This window comes from Taeniopygia guttata, chromosome 6, assembly GCF_048771995.1.
Source record: "Taeniopygia guttata chromosome 6, bTaeGut7.mat, whole genome shotgun sequence".
NCBI lineage: Eukaryota > Metazoa > Chordata > Aves > Passeriformes > Estrildidae > Taeniopygia > Taeniopygia guttata.
In genome coordinates this window covers 3,735,981-3,753,931 of record NC_133031.1, presented here as the reverse complement: position 1 = coordinate 3,753,931, position 17,951 = coordinate 3,735,981, and the positions used below count along the sequence as shown (strand labels likewise).

Here is a 17,951-nt window from a genome sequence, read left to right as displayed (position 1 = left end):
TCTTGGAAATCAGAATTCCTTCAGAAGTGCATTAAAGTCAGGTACACAGGATATAGGGGGAGAGAGAGCAGATGGAAGTTTTGCTGCTGGGTTTAAAACCACTGTGTTGCTTTTTCAATGCAAAACCCCCCTGGAAGTTCAGTTCCCTGTCCATCTGTACTGGATATATTTTATGGCTGGCTGATACCCTCACAGCTCTGTTGAGAGGAGCTACACCTGAAAGCAGAGAGAGAGGAAATGCTTTTTAAGGAGATCGTTGTCCCCTCCTGGTGCTGTTTCTGACAGCATCTGACAGGGCTGTCAGGGTTCCTGGTACTTTGCAAACACTTTTTAGGTGAAGTATTCCCACAGGAGACTGTGCTTCCAATTGTCCTTTTCTTCTGGGAACTTCTTGTCCAGGTTTACACAGCCCTTGGCAGTGCCCCAGGGCTGCTTGGTGTTCTGAGCACTTCTGCTTCCATCCCCTGTCAGGAGAGCAGCTTCCAGCCACCAGAGCTGCCCCTGTGGGTGGTGCTGAGGCCATGAAATGGGAATGTTGGTGAGGACCCCTTCTCCACAGCCCTAAGAACTCAGGTTGGGTCCATCTCTGAAGTGACCAGAGTCAGAGGTCTTCTCCTCTTCTTGGAATTTCTCCAAAAAACTGTTTGTGTGGCTGTGGTTGTTGTTCCTTTCAGGACTAACCAGGACAGCCAAGTCTCTGCAGACCTTTTGGGAAAGGCTGGTGTGGCTTCTCAACATTTTCTGTCACCCTTCGTCTGCCTGGAGATGCCAGTTCATCATCATCAGGCTGTTGTAGGTTGCAGGCAGGATCCATCTGTAGGAAAGGCTGGCAGGATTAAGCTCTGCTGTTCCCAGCTGCCATCACTGCTGGGTGTCACAGGAGCATCCAGACTCGGGTTAGATTCAGGGACTGGGACCACAAGCAGTTGAATCACCCAGGCAGGAGCATTTACTGCTCCTCAGGGCTCCAGCTCTCCTCCTTTATCCTTTTTTTCTAACAATTTTACCATCTCCAGTGCAAGTTCCAACGGAGGGGCTCGTTCATGGTGCTCCATCCAGGAGATCTTGATGGCAATTCAAGGACAGTGGGACAAGCTGGTGCTGCACCCCACAGCCTGGCTGTGTGTCCTGCCCAGGGTGCCAGAGCCAGGAGCTGCTCCATCAGTGTCACAGCCCCTGCTGGGGGGGTCAGCAGGGGCCAGCAGGTGACTCCTGAGCTGTGAAACCTCTGCAGCTGGTTCTTCCAGATACAGAGAGGTGAGGTTTTGCAACCAGCACTTCCTGCTTCAGGGGAAAGGAGAAGTGACAGAGTGCTTCTGTCCATGGTCTGTGCTGTGGACAGTGACTCAGTGCACCCAGAGGCTCAGAGGAGGGCCTGGGTGCTTTGCCCTCCCTTTATTCCTTATGCCCCCAGGACTGGCATCACTATCAAGTCCCCCCCTAGTCTCTGGGACCACTTGAGTCTTCACCAAGACATTGGAGCTGCTGGACCTTTCCTGTCAACCCAGATGTCCCCATTTCCTTAGAAATCCTGGTGTAAACAGCCCATGGGACCTGCCTTTCCAATCCCATAGGCTGCTCAGGGCTGGCTTAAAGGGTGGAAGCCCCACGATGAACGCCCAGAGGTGACATTTAGCTCCCATTCAGGTTGGAGGGATTCTTGGCTCGAGGCCTGGGCTCTATGGCAACAGGAACCTGAGAAGCAGAATGGAGACAGTTGCCATCTGAAATAACATATTTGAGAGAGTTTACAAGGAAGAGTTTATAAGACATACCACTCTTCTAATTTATAACCTTTTTATGGGACTGCTTTCCAACAGGGATCATCAACATGTCAGATAAATAACAAAATTCGCAGTTCTGGTACTTGCTCATCATTTATTTGCTCCTGGTTAACAGTTACTCATTTTGTAGTACTGAGTAACTGAAGCATTTTATTTGTGGCATCAAACAACAGGAGATGGAGATGCAGAGGGTTTCCTTCAGAGCTCACAGGTGACAGACCTCTGCTGTGCCCAAGTCCTGCTCAGGTGTGTCATACTAGAATCAGAAAATACCCTGAGGTGGAAGGGATCCAACAAGGATCATCCCATCCCTGCACAGACACCCCAGCAATCCCACCCTGGGAGCAGTGTCCAAAGGCTCCTGGAGCTCTGGCAGCCTCGGGGCTGTGCCCATTCCCTGGGGAGCCTGGGCAGTGCCCAGCACCCTCTGGGGGAAGAACCTTACCCTAAAATCCAACCTAAACCTTCCTGGCACAGCTCCAGCTGTTCCCTTGGCAGTGCTGACAGAGGGCTGGCAACTGCAGGAACTCTCCAGTCACTCCAACACATCCCAGGAGTGAAAAGGAGTAGAACTATAGTGGAGAGGGCTTTGTCAGCAGGATTAGTTAAGGCTGCATTCTTCAAAATCTTAGACATCAGTGTGGTGTTATCAGGCATCCTTCCTTCACCAGTTTGGAGGAAACTGAGCTCAGAGTGGGTCACCAGGACGTGAAGTGGTACAAACCCCACTGAAGTCAGCCACAAAGCAAGAAACTGCCACGTAAGCACATGCTGAGGAAGCACCACACAAATTCTGAAAAATGGTAATCAGGGACCACTTGAAACTAAAGACAGCCAAAAGGGAAGGCAAGCAAAATCTGCGAGTCACTGAGCTGGGAATGAAGCAGCTTTAGAAATGGAGCATGTCCTCAAAGCAGTGAGTCCTGGCCTTGTGTTTGAATCCAAACTTGCTCAGTGCTCTCACCTCAGTGTCAGGTTTCCCTGGTCCAAGTCCTCAGAACGAAAGCAATGTAAAGCTTTTCGACCAGGAGAGAGCAACAGATAAATTCCATCTGTCGAGGCTCTGTTTTCTGCAGGCACCAAAAAATGTCAAGGAACAATATGTTGCCATTTGTGTGAGGTTGTTAAGCAACATGAAACTCAAATATTGTGCCCATTCAGTTGGTACTGGAGCAGCCTAATTTGAGAAAGGGAGAGAGTAACTTTGGTGTGATTCATGGGCTTGCACTGACTGCCTGCTCAGGGATCCAGGGCACACGAGTGCATGAGCTGCACAGGCTGTGAGTGCTTTGGGATCTGCCATGGGAAGGTCACAGCAGGCTTGGGGCTGGATGGCATCACTCTGGATTATCAGGGAGGTGAGATTGTGGTATCCCTGGTGTTGAGTGCTTTGGAGAGGCTTTTCCAAGTCGTGGCTGAGAACCTTCTGACCAGTTGCTCGTGTTGGTGAATTGTGGATCCGTGGGAAGCATCTTGGTGTTAGCCAGGAGATGGTGGGGATGGAAACCCCAGCATTTTGTGGTGCAGTGTGGATTTTGTGTGGGAGTTAGTGCCGGAGTTCAGTGCTGGTGAACTCTGGGGTTTCAGCAGTGCTGGGGAGTGGCTGGGAAGGTGCAGACACTGAGCAACCCTTGTCACACAAGACAGCTCTGTGTGGTCTGCAGAAGAACTGTGAGCATTTGGTCCTTCCCGATGTATTTGGGACAGATTCCCGAGACATTTCCCTGTCTAAGGCCTGCTGTCACGGCATGGCACGGAGCAGGTGTCACCAGCAGCACTGACATCCCCTGCAGGGACAGGGCTCACCCTGGGTGCCCTGGGGGAGGCTTCTGCTCACACCTCCCCTGCCTCAGGTGTGTTTTATCCCTCAGGCTGGACTTCAACGGGTTCTACACGGAGCGCCTGGAGCACATGTCGGCCGAGCGCAGCCAGAAGGCGCCGCCGCTGCTGCCCCGCCTGGCCGTGCCTGCCCAGTGAGCTCAGCCCCACACTGCACACAGCCCTGCCCAGGGACACAGGGGAGCCTCCACTCTCCTGAGATGTTTCTAATGTGGGGGGGTTTTGGTGGCTTTTTTTTTTTTTTTTTTTTACTGTGTTGTACAGTGATGTGTTTGTGTGTTGTAAAATAAATTAAACAATGACAACAACAAAAAAAATCAGGATTATTTTATTTTGTCTGCTAATAGAGCTCAGGGTGCAAATTATTGTGGATGCTCCATCCCTGGAAGTGTCCAAGGCCAGGTTGGACAGGGCTTGGAGCAAGCTGGGATAGTGGAAGGCGTCCCTGCCCATGCCATGGGATGATCTTTTAGTTCCTTTCCAAGCCCGCAGCAGAGGAATTCCAGGGAATCTGAATATTGCCTGAGGCAGTTTGAGAGCAGGTACATAGAGGGAGGAAGAGAAATGTCTCCCAGGAACAAGGGCTAACCGAGGCCAGGGACACAGAGGCCAGGGGGGCAGGAATGGGAACTTGGGACCGAGTGCTCCTGTCCTTCCTCACTTCTCCTTTGCAGGGACCTCCCAGAGCTCGCTGGAGGGAAGGTTCTGTGTGCTCCATGGCCTACAGCTGCTCCTCCAGCTTGCCAGAGGGAGAGAGATCCCAGGAGAGGGTGGGCACCAGCAGCAAACATTGATTCCCACGAGAAGTCATGGAGAGTTCGTTTTTTAAATCAACAGCAAACTTCTAAGCACCCATCGATGACTAATCCCAAATCCGTTCACACCCACGTGCCTGTGTCCATTTCCATTTCCTGGTTGGCCCTGGCCTGAAACACCAAAAAACACAAACGTGCCTGGCTGATCTGCCCTGATATCGCAGCTCCAGTGCTTCCTGTGGCAGTGCAGCCACCTCAGCGCCCTGAGTGCCCCTGCAGAGCCACAGGACATGTCCCACCAGTCCAGGGCCCCCACCTTCATGTCCCCAAGGCCATACACACAGTCCCCAATGCCACCTGGACCGTCCCCCAACCCCAATGCCCTGTGGGCAGCCTCTACTGATCAATCCCCCCGTGCCCCTTGGACCCTCCCCGGAGCCTCACAGCCAGCCACGACACCCCACAGAGCACTCCCGGACATGGACAGTCCCCAGTGTCCCACGGACACCCTCTGGTGCCCTGCAGACCTTCAGGCTTTGCCCCGTGGCCCCTGCCCAATGCCCCAGGGACCCTCCAGGTGCCCCACACCGTCCCTGCTCAAATCCCCCGTGGACAGTCCCCAGTGGCCCACGGGCACCCGTGATGCCCCATGGACCATCCCATGGGGCATCATGGACACGCTCCAATGGCCTGTGGACCTTCTGCAGTGCTCCCTCCCTGACGGACCCTCCAGGTGTCCCTGTGGACCCTTCTCAATTCCCGTGGGGTCCCCCGTGATTGCCCGGGGACCGTCCCCAGGGCCTCACGGAGCCCCGCGGTGCCCACACCACCCTCCCTCCAATGCCCCGTGGGCAGTCCCCGTTACCCCACGGACACCCCGCGGATCCTCCTCGAACCACCACCGCCTGCCCCCCGGTGCCCCGTGGGCTGTCCCCATCTCCCCACGGACGCCCGCGATGTCCCCGGGCGAGTCCCGGGTACCCGTGGCCGCTCGCCGTTCCCAGTCCGCAGCTCCCGGTGCCCGCCGTGGGCGGCCCGTCCCGCCGCGCCCCGCCCCGTCCCGTCCGCGGCCGTGGGTGAGTCACGGCGGGCGGGGGCTGCCGGCGGCGCGGCGAGCGGGGGCACGGCGGGACCTCCGAGCCATGGCCCCGCCGCCGCTGCTGCTGCCGCTGCTGCTGCTGCTGCTGCCGGTACCGGTGCCGGCCCGCGGTGAGCTGGGGTCGGGCCGGGCGGGGAGTTTGGGGGGCGTGCGGCAGGACCCCCGCCGTGGGGCAGGGATGGAGGCACCGGGATGCGGCCGTGGGGATGCTTTCCTCCCGCGGCTCTCGGGGGGGAAAGTCCCGCGGTGCGCCTCTGTTGTCGCCACCCGAGGAGGAGGATGATGGAGAAGGGACGCCCGGCGCCAGGCTCGCTCTCACCAGGATGCTCCCGGTGCCGTGCGGACACCTCGGGAAGGAGACAGGACGGTGACAACCGGTGGCCCGCGGCGAGCCGGGGGTCCCCCGTCATTCATCGGTTGAGGTCCCCCGGGACTCATCTGGCTCCGGGCCGTGGGAGCCCCCAGAGCGAGCAGCCAGCCCCGTCCGAACGCGGCGTTTGGGGCTCCCGGGAAAAGCGACGCGTTTATGGCAGAAATTCTGCGCTCCGACATCCAAGGAAGGCTGGGAGGGGGCTGAGCCGCCCAGGCACCAGCCGCTCTCCCCAGCAGCCCCCACAGCCGCCAGACGCCGAGTCACACGCGGTGCCATCACCGTGGGGAGCTGGAAAACCTCTCTGTGTCGCCGCTCCAGGGGCGCGGCGGGGGTTTCTGGCCCCAAAGGGACTTGCTCGCTCTCAGGGGATGCTGAGCGCTCTGTAGGTTCCCTGGGGCTGCCGGGGAGTTGCGTTCCCAGCAGGTATCTCAGGACTCGCTTTTCGGGCTCATCCCTGCTCCTTCACGCTGGCTGCTCCCGTTCTCCCCCGGCTTCAGACCCGAGGGAGCGGCGTGGAGCTGTGCCGGACGGGGAGGGGATGGTTTTGGGTGGGTGTCAGGGAAAGGCGCTTCCCCCAGGGGATGGGCACGACCCCGGGGCTGCCAGAGCTCCAGGAGCGTTTGGACACCGCTCCGGGGGTGCCCGGGTGGGATTGTTGGGGTGTCTGGGCAGGGACAAGAGCTGGGTCGGTGATCCTTGTGGGACCCTTCCAGCTCGGGATGTTCTGTGTCTCGGCTGCTCCCGGGCATCTGTCTCAAAGCCCTTCGGCTTTCCCAGGCTCCACGGCCGGGCCGGAGGAGAAGCTGCCGCACGTCGAGAGGTACGAGACGGTGCTGCCGCGGGAGCTGCCGGTGCCCCGGGGGAAGAGGGACCTCTCTGCGCCTCCGGTGAGTCACAGCTCGGCACAGCCGCCCTCGCTGCTTCCCGGGGAATCTGCCCGGGGGATGCAATCAGCAGGGATCTTGTCCCACCACCCGGCTCAGAGCGGGACCCCTGGACCAACCATTTGGCCAGACCCCCGCGCCGCCCATTTCCTTGCCTTGCTTCCACCCCAGAGGATGGAGACGCTGAAGCGGTTATCAGATCCACTTTTCTGGGCTGTTTTGGGTCTAATTAGGACCTGCAGACAGCGGGGTGCACTCCTGGAGAGAGGGGCTGCTTTCTCCAGTGCTTTTTTTGGAGATGTGACCCAGCAGTGCCACTGCCGTGATCTTGTGACATCTGGTCTTTCCTTAAGGAGGGGTTTGCGAAGCCTCGTGGAGCTGTAAGCACTTTTCTTGCTGTGTTTGCTGAAGCTGGGGCTTTTTTTTGTCCTTTGGGACAGAGAAATAAGAACCAGAAAGTTGCAGAAATCCACATGAAAGCAAACCAGTGCTGTTTTTCTTGGGAAACCTGGCAATTTGGGGGAAGGAATAGGGTTTGAGTCAGGAGTTTGGAGCGCTTGATGTCGCCGTCCGTAGGATGCCTTGACCTCAAAGACACTTTCCTCATTGCCTTACAGTGAAATTCAGCCTTATTTATTTAATTTTTTAAAAATTCCTTTTCTAGACCCCAAAAGCGCTGATTTTAGCGCCTGGAGGGATGGAGGGACCGGGGACACGTATTCCCTAGTGCCATACAGCACGTTCCTCTGTGATTCAAACCCTTCCTGATAAGCTAGCTTCAAAAACACTCCCCGAAAGCATCTGTTTTCCCTGCTCTAGAAACCTAAACTTGTCCACGAGATAAACATTCCCCAGGCTATTTAGAGACGCCATCTGTGCCGGGTGCGTGTCGGGCGGCTCTGCACCGATCCCTGGGAAAGGGGAGCTCTCCCACCTCGGGATCCCTCTGGAGAACACATCTGCCATGGGCTGTGTGCCTTGGCACTGCCACAGGGGCTGTCTGATGGCTGGCACCTGGATTTGGTCTTGGCTTGGGTGGTCCTTGGACATCCCAAACCTGCCTTGTTGAGGGTAGGACGTCTCCTGCTTCCCTTTTTTTCTGCCTCTTGGAGAGAGGTTAGGTTTGCTCTCCCGGTCATCTGGGTGGGGAAGAAGCTCTCAGCAAGGTTTGGCCACCACCAAGCCCCTGTGAGACAGGGATGGGTGTTCTCCAGGCTGGCTCCTCCTGCAGCCAGGATGGGCATAGGCCACCAGGAGCTGCTTCTGGGGCTGGAGTGATGGATTGGTCCAGCAATGAAGGGTTGAAGCAGACCAGCTACCCCCTGGCTTTGCTTCATTGCACAAGCTGGGTGCTGCAGCATGGGATGTCCTGGGTGCCAGCCTTCCCACCAGCACAGCAGGGAGAGCATCACACCCGGGTTCTTCATGGAAAGGGCTCTGGAAAAGTGTGCAAGGCCTGTTGGCTCTTCCCACCTGAGCTCAGGTGGGGTGGGACATCCCGTCCCCATCCTCTGCAAGCTCTCTGGGTCTCTTACTGAGACCAGCTGGAAGAAATCCCTCCTCTGCCTGCGCTCTGGCTGTGGCCCTGCTGTGCTGGCTCAGCACGGCCACGGGGCTCGCAGGGCTGCTCCCAAAGCCCTCCCATCTGGAGCCCTTGCACAGCCCATGCTAATGAGGAAGGGGCTGATTCAGAGAAGCTTTATCAGGACTTTTTATTTTAAACATGCCCTGCGGTCGTCTCCAAGAGACGCTCGCTGACCCAGCGCCCCCTTCCAAGCGCTTTCCTGCCATTCCTTCAGACCTCCTCTGGCCTTGGTGTTGCCAACAACAACAAAGGATGGCTTTGTTGGCGGACAGGGGTCGGACAGGCGGGAGACGCTGTTCATAAGAGAAGAATTTTCCAGGGACCCACGAGCACGCTGGCATGCTGGCCTGGAACTGCAAACCAGGGAGAATGGGGCAGCTGAGTGACAGGCAAAGCCTCTCACCTGGCCCTGCTGGCACTGAGTCAGCAGGGCTTTCCACCCAGCCTGGCTCCTTCCAGGGAGCAGATCATCCCCTTGGGAATGCTGAGCCATGGCATGACAGAGGTGCTGTCACCCTCCCCAGGGAGAGGCAGCACACCTCATCCCTGAGGAATGCTGGCCCCATGGGAAGGGTTTGCTTTGCCTTTGGCTCGGCTCTCTCCACACCTGGATTCTGCAAGGGCTGAGGATGTGTGTGCCCTCAGGAGAGGTGGATGTGCCCTCAGGAGCTGTCTCAGATCCCTCGTGGCAAGGGCACAGCCTGACACGGGATCCTGACTCTTTGCCAGTGACCCCAGTGGGATGGGGCCTCTGGAGGTGCAGATCACAGGATAGCCCAGAGGAAAACACTTTTCCTGTAGGAACATCTCCATCCTGAGGGTTCAGGGCTCTCGGCTGGCTGGGCCACAGCCACCCTGGCTCCCTCCCACCAGGATCTGGGACACAGTGATATTAAAATGTGCTCTGAGAGGCCGAGGAGAGCCAAGGCAGTTCCCCAAACGTGATGTGGCGTGTTAGATCAGGCAGGGAGGAAGAAGTCTCTGCTGATAAGAGCCGTAGGGATCTTTGTGGTTCAGCCGGTGAGTAAGTGCTGAACTCAGACCCCAAAAAAGGAGCTCTGTGACTGATGAGTAGGAAACCTCAGTCCCTGGCACGGCCATCTGCAGCCATGTGTCAGACACGGGAAACCAGACTCTGCTGACTCCGTCTCCTTGCGGGTGACCTGTTCTTCATCTCAGGATGTGCCGGGGATTTGCGTTATTGCCCACATGCTTTCTTCCTTCTCTTCTGATTTCCTGTGTCTTTGCTGCGTGCCTCCAGGGTGAGCAGCCAGGCTCCTGCTCCCTCAGCAGGGCACACACAGACCCTGTCCTGGCCCTCTGGTGCAGCTCTGGCTCCTGCTGAGTCCCTGATGGCACCTCTCTTTCATGCAGAGCACCTACCCGAGCCACGTCCTCTACGGCATCCGTGCCGAAGGCAGGGAGTACCTCCTGTGGCTGGAGAAGAACAGGTGAGTGCAGGTGGGCACGCTGGGGTGGCCTGAGGGGGGGCTTGCACCCCACCCTTGCCGTGAGCATCCCTTCTCCAAGGCCTGGTGACGCTGCACCACCGACCTAAACCTCAGCCCAGAGCACTTTATTCCCTCCTTGCCAAGCCCACCGAGGTGGGTCACAGTCCCCACATGCTCTCCCCTAAAGTGGGGTCGCTGCTGATTGCAGGAATCTGTGGGTATTGATGCCCGCTGCCAAAGAAGAAGCCATAATTGGTCTGTGCTGGTTTCAAGGTTGTTTATTCTGTTTATCTCTAACATGTTCTGCTGCCCTGCCGCAGCTCTGTCCTGCAGGGCAGCGTGTGGGGCTCTGCCCCCAGTGGGATGTTACAAACATTAAATACCAGAAACTACCTGTGCTGGATTTACAATAACGTGCCAATATCTGTCACCTACGTTGGACAGTGTGTCCCCAGCCCAAACCAACAGAAAAATGCCAACACCACAGTGAAACATGGAGGGCATGAAGAAGGAGAAAAAGGACAAGACACACCCAATTTCCTCCATCTTGTCCCCTTTGGACCCCTAATCTAGAATCCTAAAATTCTACTTTTGCACCCGTGCCACACTTAATTATTACTCATATCAAACACTCAGAGCTTGTGATTCATCCTGTAAGATTGAAAACTCTTTTCCATGGACAGAGATCACAGACAGTGTATCTGGGGGCTCTGTCCATGGGGGTTCCTGACCCCCTGCCAGGGTCCCAGACCTGCCAGGGCAGCCAGAGGGAAGCCCTGGATTCCCACAGCTGATGCCCCTTCCCCACCCCCAGGGCGCTGCTGGGGCAGCACTACACCGAGACTCACTACTCAGCTGATGGCTCAGAGATCACAGAGCAGCCGGACACCCAGGTAGGGGCTGGCTCCGGGGGGAGCAGCTTCCCCACCCCTCTGAGGCCCCAACACACCCGTGCAGCCCCCACAGCTCTGCCCTCCCTCTCGGCAGGATCACTGCTTCTACCAGGGCCATGTGCGGGGACAGCCCGACTCGGCAGCGAGCATCAGCACCTGCAGCGGGCTCAGGTAGGGCCCCGGCTCCCTGGAGCCCTGCTCCTGGCTGGGGACAGCAGCCAGGTGTGGCACATGCCACGGTGTGCCAGAGTGTCCGAGCCCTGGTGACCCGGTGTGACAAAGGCCCAGTGACCCGGTGTGACAAAGCCCCAGCTGTGCTGATGGAGTGAGAGCTCAGCTTTCCCTGCAGAAGGGAAGATGACATCCCTCTTCCTGCTGGAGGTGCTGGCCCTGGCTGGGTGCCCGGCAGGAAAGGCTCACAGCACTTTTGGGGGCCTGACTGATGGCATTGGGGTGAGAGTGGAGCCCTGACACCACAGAGATCCAGCCCCCACTGGATCCATCCTTAATGGCTCAGCTGCTGAGCCCCAGGACATTCCTGCTGCCTGAAGTATTGGATACTCCCCATGCTGGGGGTGCCCTGACACAGCTTGTCCCCTCCCAGCCCAGCAGCCAGTCTGGCAGCTGGATTGATGCAGAATCCCAGAATGGTTTGGGATGGAAGGGACCTTAAATTTCATTAAGTCCCACCCCAATCCACGGGCAGAGACACCTTCTGCTAGACCTGGACTCCTCCAGCCCGGCACTGAACATTTCCAGGGATGGGACACATACCACAGGCACTTCCAGGGCTGTGCTGGGGTCTGCCCGTGTCCTGCCCGTGTCCCCAACCTGACACCTGCCCTCTCTCTCCGCAGTGGCTTTTTCCGGGTGAATGAGACCACCTTCCTGCTGGAGCCGCTGGAGGGGGCGGCGGCCGGGCGGCACGCAGTGTACCGAGCAGCTCACCTGCGGGGGAAACGGGGCACCTGCCGGGAGCCCGGGGCCACCCTGCAGTACGACCGAGAGCCCAAAACCCCCGCAGCCATGAAGCTCTACCGCTGGGTAGGGACGGGATTGCACCGCTGCTCCCGTGAAGCCCCCGGGAGGAGGGGATGTCTCGTCCCTGCTCACAGCTGGTTTCTGGTGGGAACACCCCCTCGGATGCTGTGTGGTTGGCAGGAGCATCCTCCCACCCCACGGGCTCTGTGATGCCTGCAGAGCCTGCTGTGGGATCCCAGCAGCAGGTTTGGGTTTTCCAGCATGCGAGCTGGAAGTCTGAAACCCAGCAAAACGACATCCCAGAGCTGAACCAGGAGACCTGCTGACCTTGGAAGGCCCTCCAGGGTCCGACACACCCCATGGGCTGTGGGTCAGCTGCCTGGCTTGGCAAGCTGCAAGCTGAACCCCACTTTCCTCTCCCCTTTCAGAAATCAGGGCCGGTACAAAAAGGTCCCCGGTACGTGGAGCTGGTCCTGGTCGCGGACAACCAGGAGGTAAAGTGGGGACAGTTGGTGTCTGTGGGTTTGCTGTCACAGCCCGCGGTGAGGAGCTCAAAGCCACCCTGGGAATCCCTCTGTGTCCTTCCCATAGTTCAGGAAGCACAAGGACCTCCGCACCGTGCAGAACCGCATGAAGGAAATCGTGAACCACGTGGACAAGGTGAGCCCAGGGCTCTGGAGCCGCCCTCCCAGCTCCAGTGTGGGCACACAGGAGGTGGCACAGGTTGGCACGGGTGGGGTGATGGAGCTGGAGCCAATCTCAGGCCCACAGGAGGCTGCTGTGAGGTGACCACATCCCTTGGCCAACTGCATGTGCAGAGTGGACCGGATGAGCGGCTCAGCTCTGTCCATAAGGGAAATTTTGTCCTGTAACCCCTGGGAGCACATCCTGTGGCCACCCTCAGGCTGGAGTGGCTGTTAACAAAGGGAGGGATGAGCTGGGCCGTGGTGGGTTTGCTGATGGCTTTGCTTCAGCCCCAGTTGTTGGTTAGCAGCGTGGGAGCTGCATCCCAGCCTTCACCAGCCAAGAGGGAGCCCAGAGGTCTGGGGGCAAATCCTGTGTCCATGGTCACCCCAGCTTGTGTCATTTATTGAGGGTGACAGAGCTGACATTGCCCAGTGAGGAGCGTCCTGGGCTCGGCTGCAGTTCCCCGGGGCAGGTGGGACCTCCCTGCTGCTGCTGCAGCCCAAATCCAGTCTCCCCTGGGCTGTGTCCCACCCCAGCTCTACCAGCCCCTTCGCCTGCGGGTGGCCCTGATTGGCCTGGAGGTGTGGAACCACAGGGACAAAATCACGGTCAGCCCCAACCCCGAGGTGACGCTGGACAACTTCCTGCACTGGCGGGAGTCGGAGCTGCTGCGGAAGAAGCCCCACGACAACGCCCAGCTGATCACGTAAGGACAGGGGGGCTGCCACCTTGCCACCCTCCCAGGGCACGTGGCCATGGTGGCATCTCAATCCCACAGGGGCGTCGACTTCCACGGCAACACCGTGGGGCTGGCCAAGAAGCTGGTGATGTGCACCAGGGACTCGGGCGGCGTCAACCAGGTGGGTCCCTGTGCTCTGCCCTCCCTGCGCTGCGTCCTCCAGAGCCACCCCCTCCTCCACTGCTCCCCAGCTGTCCCCCTGTGCAGCCTCAAAGCTGCATCTCTGCCCTCTGAGTGACTGACCCCCAGAGAAGTGCTGGGGCTGGGGACACCCAGCTGGGTACCTGTGGGACCTTTGGTACACTTGGAAAGCCTCCCAGAGAAGCTCCATGGACACAGGAGCTGGGGTTTTAGGAGGCTGAGGTTGGCTGTGGGACTGTGACCTCCCAGACACACCACAAAGCACCATTTTTGGAGCAGCCACTTTGTCTAAGCTCACTGACAGCCCTGATAGACCAATCTGGATGTCTTGAGGGGCCACAGACCTTCAGAGGAAGACGTCCAGCTTGTCCCTTACCTGAGCATGGCAGTGTGAGGAGACATGGAGGAGCTGTGGAGAAACCACAAGGGCATTTAACCCACGCTGCACTCCTTGTCCCCCAGGATCACAGCACCAACCCCATCGGCGCCGCGTCCACCATGGCCCACGAGATGGGGCACAACCTGGGCATGTCCCACGATGAAGACGTGGCCGGCTGCCGCTGCCCTGTGCCCAAAGCTGACGGGGGCTGTGTCATGGCAGGGAGCGTTGGGTGAGTGAAGGAGGCAGGGGGACATCCCTGGGCACCAAATACACATGGGTGTCTTCTGACAGGGTGCCCTGATGGCCAGGTCTGGGTAGATATTCCACCCCACCCCACCTCACTGCATATCATTGTCAGCACTTTGTAATGAAGGGATGGGACTATTTTTGGGCTAAGAACGATTTATTGCTCAGATAAACATCAGTCTCAGAGGCTGTGAGATTTTAGAGGAGCAAGCAGTCAGCCTTAGCTCAAAGCAGTCACGAGTTCTTCGTTACAAGGCAATACAGAACTTTCTAACCCAATGGATAGATGCCACAAGGTTTATTTTGCTTTTCTAACCCATCACCTTTACTTACTCCTGCTGCACTGTGGATACTTTTATCTAATGGGCTTCTGTCACACTTATACACATCTGCTTCTGTTATAACTTCTAAACTCTCCGTTTATTCCATACAACCACACCCCTACACCATAAACCCTTCACCATCTTATCAATGCAGTTTCTGACTTACTTAAAGCACATTCTTACAACTATAGAAACTTAAGTTTATGGTTTTTCTGCTTAATGTCTGTATATTGGATTTTCCCATCAATCCAAGCTTCTCCCAAGGCTGCAGATCAAACCCTTCTGTGCCTGTGGAAATTTTCTGTTTTTCCGATTCCCACCTCTGCAGGTGCCTCTGAGCCCGTGGGTGGCCCCACAGCTTTTCCCCGGGCTCTGCTGACGAGCCGCTGGTTCTGTGCCCCTCCAGGCTGGTTTACCCCAAGCTCTTCAGCCGGTGCAGCGAGCAGGACATGTGGCAGTTCCTGGGGGACCCCCGGACCAGCTGCCTGCTGAACGCGCCGCGGGCGGACGAGCTGTACGGGGGACCCGTGTGCGGGAACCAGTTTGTGGAGCGGGGAGAGCAGTGCGACTGCGGCACGCCCCAGGTGGGGATGCCCTCCCAAGGGCTGGCCAGGAGGGTGGGCAGCAGGGGTCTGACATCTGTCCAGCAGACCCTCACCTTGTGCTCCTGATGCTTCTGCCAAAAAAAATAACTGGAGGAGTTATTTTAACTCCCCCCCTTCAAGTAGCTGGCTGTGATTTTAGCTTAGGAAAGATGGATGTTCCCCCATGTCCTCCAAAGAGGTGACCCAGAAGGAGACGTGGGACATGTTGTTCTTCCAAGAGCTGTGCTCAGCTGTTCCTCACCCCTACCAGCATGTCCTGGGGGGGTTGGAATTGAGGCAGACAGACAATGCCTCTGGGATAAATCCCTGGCCACGGACCTGAAGGAATGCTCCCCTGATCCGGGGAGCACAGAAATCCTCACTTTTTCTCCTTCCTGGAGATGTGCTAAGGGAACCAGCTCAGGCTCCATCTTCTGAAAAAATCCTTTCTGGTCCTTTGGTTTGGTGTTGGTCATGGGGATAAAGAGGCAGCAGGAAAGGTCCCCACATGGGATGCTGAACCTGCCTGTGGTTCAGCCCGTGCCAGCTACACTGCTATGGGCACCTGGTGACACGGCAGCCGGGTCCCCTCAGAAGGGCAGGAAAGAGTCCTTCAGGGGGCTTCCAGGAGGATTTCAGTCCATCCCTGTCTCGCAGGAGTGCTCAGACCGCTGCTGCAATGCCACCACGTGCCAGCTGAGAGAGGGAGCCGAGTGTGCCCGAGGGGAATGCTGCCAGGACTGCAAGGTACTGCCGCCCACAGGGAGCGGCTCGGCAGGCTCTGAAGTCGGGTCAGAGCCGGTCCGAGCCCTGGAGGAGTGTTTGTGCTGTGCAGCGGCTCAATCGGGATCCAGGGAGTGCTGGGAGAAGTTTCCCAGACCGGGGAGCTGCTTTGCTGAGGAGCCTGGAGAAGCGAGAGCATCCAGGCAGCGCTGACATCTCTGTTCTCCCTGCAGGTGAAGGCTGCAGGTGCGCTCTGCCGGGCCAGCAAGAACGACTGCGACCTCGCCGAGCACTGCAGCGGCCTCAGCGCCGAGTGCCCCGAGGATGTGTTCCAGGAGAACGGCATCTCCTGCCAGCACGGCAGCGGCTACTGCTACAACGGGGCCTGCCCTTCGCACGGCGAGCAGTGCCGGGCGCTCTGGGGCGCAGGTAGGGCCCCCTCCCTGCCCATCCTCCTGCCCCGCGGTCCCTTCCTGCATCCCGAGCCCCTAGAGCGGGCTCCGGCTCCGTGTGACCCTCTCCGTGTGTCCCGCAGAGGCGCAGGTGGCTCCCGACATCTGCTTCAAGCACAACAGCGAGCAGCACGTCCACCTGCACTGCCTCACCGAGTACGGCAAGCAGCCCTGCAGCCCCAAGTAAGGACGGGGCGCGGGGGGATGTCCCAGGGGTGAGGGGTGATGTCCCAGGGATGAGGGGTGATGTCCCAGGGATGCGGGGGGATGTCCCAGGGGTGCGGAGGGATGTCCTGGGGGTGCGGTGGTATGTCCCAGGGGTGCGGAGGGATGTCCTGGGGGTGCGGTGGTATGTCCCAGGGGTGCGGGGGTATGTCTCAGGGGTGCGGGAGGATGTCCCAGGGATGAGGGGTGATGTCCCAGGGGTGCGGGGGGATGTCCCGGGGGTGCGGGGGTATGTCTCAGGGGTGCGGGAGGATGTCCCGGGGGTGCGGGGGTATGCCCCAGTGGTGCAGGGGGATGTCCCAGCCCGGCGAGCTCCCGCCCGGCGTCGCTCACGGCTGTGTCCCGCAGAGATGTCAAGTGCGGCACGCTGCTGTGCCTGAGCGACAACACCCAGCCCATCCTCGGCACCGGCTACTTCTCCGTCGGCTACTACTTCGGCCGCTTCAAGTGCAAGGCGGTGATCGCGGGCAGCGACGCCGGCGAGGCGGCCGAGCTGCGGCTGGTGCCCACCGGCGCCAAGTGCGGCGAGGAGATGGTGAGAGCCGTGCCGGGGCCGTGCCGGGCCGGGGCGGGTGAGAGCCGACCCCGGGGCAGCCTCAGAGCCCCCCTGCCTGCCCCCAGGTCTGCTACGCCGGGCGCTGCCAGAACCTCCTGGTCTACGGCGACAAGAACTGCTCGGCCAAGTGCAACAACCACGGGGTAGGCGGTGGGATCGCCCCTCCCGGAGCTGCTGCGGCTCCCACAGCGCCCTGACCCCGCTCTGCCCGCTCCCCCCAGGTGTGCAACCACCGGCGGGAGTGCCACTGCGACCCCGGCTGGGCAGCGCCCTACTGCGAGCAGGAGATTTCCGGGATAGCCGCAGGTACGGTGCCGGGGAGGGAGCCCGGCGAGGGGCTGGCACCGGCCGGGAGGTGCCGCTCCGTGCCGAGCCCCGGGTTGTTCCCGCAGGCAGCGGCAGCGCGGTGCTGGCGGCCGGGCTGGCCGTGCTGGCGCTGGCCGCCGTCGGGCTGGGCAGCGGCGCGGTGCTCCTGAGAGCCAGGGCGGCGCGGCGCTCGCACAAAGGGTAATTCCCATCTCCGCTGCTCGGGGCTGAGCTCCAGGGCTGCCCCGAGCAGACCCCACATGGTCCCCGCGTCCCACAGGAGCTCCAGCGGGACTCACTCCGGCCTCGCCAACCCGCTGTTCCAGGAGGGCGGCCGGGCGCGGGCGGGCCGCCGCCAGCTGTCCCTCGGGGACATCGGCCAGCCCAGCCTGCTCAGCAGCACGGCGGCCCCGCGGGCCCACAGCCCTGTGCTGGCCCCGCGGCCACCGCCACCCGGCCCGCGGGGGTCCCCTCTGTCCCCTCCGCGATGGCCCCCGCAGGTAACCACCCACCCCTCCCCATGGCCCAGCCCCACCCGTGCCGGGCACGTCCCTGCGGTGGCACAGGCTGCGGGCTTGGGGACCCTTCCTCCGCTCCTGCCCGCTCCGGGTCCCCCCTGGGTGCCCAGGTGAGGCAGTCGGGTCTCTCCTCCCGCCAGGAGAAGCCGAAGCCGCCCAGCAAACCTCTCCCGGCGCTGAAGCGCAAAGCGCCGAGCTACGGCGAGGGGCCGCCGGCACCGTCCCTCCCACCGACCCCCTTTCAGCGCTGTCCCCCGCCAAAGGTGGCCCTGAAGCCGCCCCCAGCCAGGAGGTGACCAAGGATGCTCCATCCGCCACCGCGGCCGGCCGAGGAGCGGCACAGCTGGGCGGGCGGCACAGCTGGGCGGGTGGCACAGCTGGGCGGGTGGCACAGCTGGGGAGCCATCGTCTCGCTTCCAGCCTTA

The 17,951-nt window shown here is 59.6% G+C and overlaps 2 protein-coding genes and 1 long non-coding RNA gene across 8 annotated transcripts in view; 2 read left to right on the top strand and 1 right to left on the bottom strand.

Annotated features, from left to right (window-relative positions):
- The window catches only part of TUBGCP2 (tubulin gamma complex component 2), a 23,356-nt gene extending 18,780 nt beyond the window's left edge, over positions 1-4,576 (top strand). For 3 of the 5 annotated variants that reach the window (XM_072930847.1, XM_072930848.1, XM_072930849.1), the window contains one exon: positions 4,298-4,576. In XM_072930847.1, the coding sequence (XP_072786948.1) occupies positions 4,298-4,553 (256 nt within the window). In that variant the 3' untranslated portion in view covers positions 4,554-4,576. Of the gene's footprint in view, positions 1-3,655; positions 3,941-4,297 lie in introns of those variants that run through there. The other 2 variants (XM_032749063.3, XM_002186606.6) reach the window with 1 other exon arrangement.
- Positions 3,935-5,498, bottom strand: LOC140684416 (uncharacterized). The gene is made up of 2 exons (XR_012056654.1): positions 5,360-5,498; positions 3,935-4,549 (listed from the first exon to the last, which is right to left on the bottom strand). It is a non-coding gene; the product is annotated as an uncharacterized lncRNA (long non-coding RNA).
- Positions 5,378-17,951, top strand: ADAM8 (ADAM metallopeptidase domain 8). Of its 2 annotated transcripts, none has more exons than XM_041716933.2 (21): positions 5,378-5,587; positions 6,628-6,737; positions 9,694-9,770; positions 10,585-10,663; positions 10,758-10,834; positions 11,521-11,707; positions 12,073-12,138; positions 12,236-12,304; positions 12,868-13,037; positions 13,110-13,191; positions 13,674-13,822; positions 14,569-14,746; positions 15,404-15,493; positions 15,703-15,898; positions 16,005-16,104; positions 16,495-16,681; positions 16,768-16,845; positions 16,924-17,008; positions 17,095-17,209; positions 17,289-17,508; positions 17,670-17,951. In XM_041716933.2, the coding sequence occupies exons 1-21, from the start codon at positions 5,521-5,523 to the stop codon at positions 17,820-17,822; spliced, it is 2,535 nt and encodes an 844-aa protein (XP_041572867.2). In that variant the 5' UTR covers positions 5,378-5,520; the 3' UTR covers positions 17,823-17,951. The 2 variants fall into 2 exon arrangements, with proteins under 2 accessions (XP_041572867.2, XP_030131576.4); XM_030275716.4 differs by having other exon boundaries at positions 5,379-5,587; positions 17,667-17,951.

Bases quoted from the DNA above. Each gene is read 5' to 3' on its own strand.
- ADAM8 (XM_030275716.4), top strand. From the start codon at position 5,521: ATGGCCCCGCCGCCGCTGCTGCTGCCGCTGCTGCTGCTGCTGCTGCCG. The intron at 9,771-10,584 runs GTGAGTGCAGGT...CCCCACCCCCAG, and splicing joins CTGTGGCTGGAGAAGAACAG to GGCGCTGCTGGGGCAGCACT. The intron at 12,139-12,235 runs GTAAAGTGGGGA...TCCTTCCCATAG, and splicing joins TGGTCGCGGACAACCAGGAG to TTCAGGAAGCACAAGGACCT.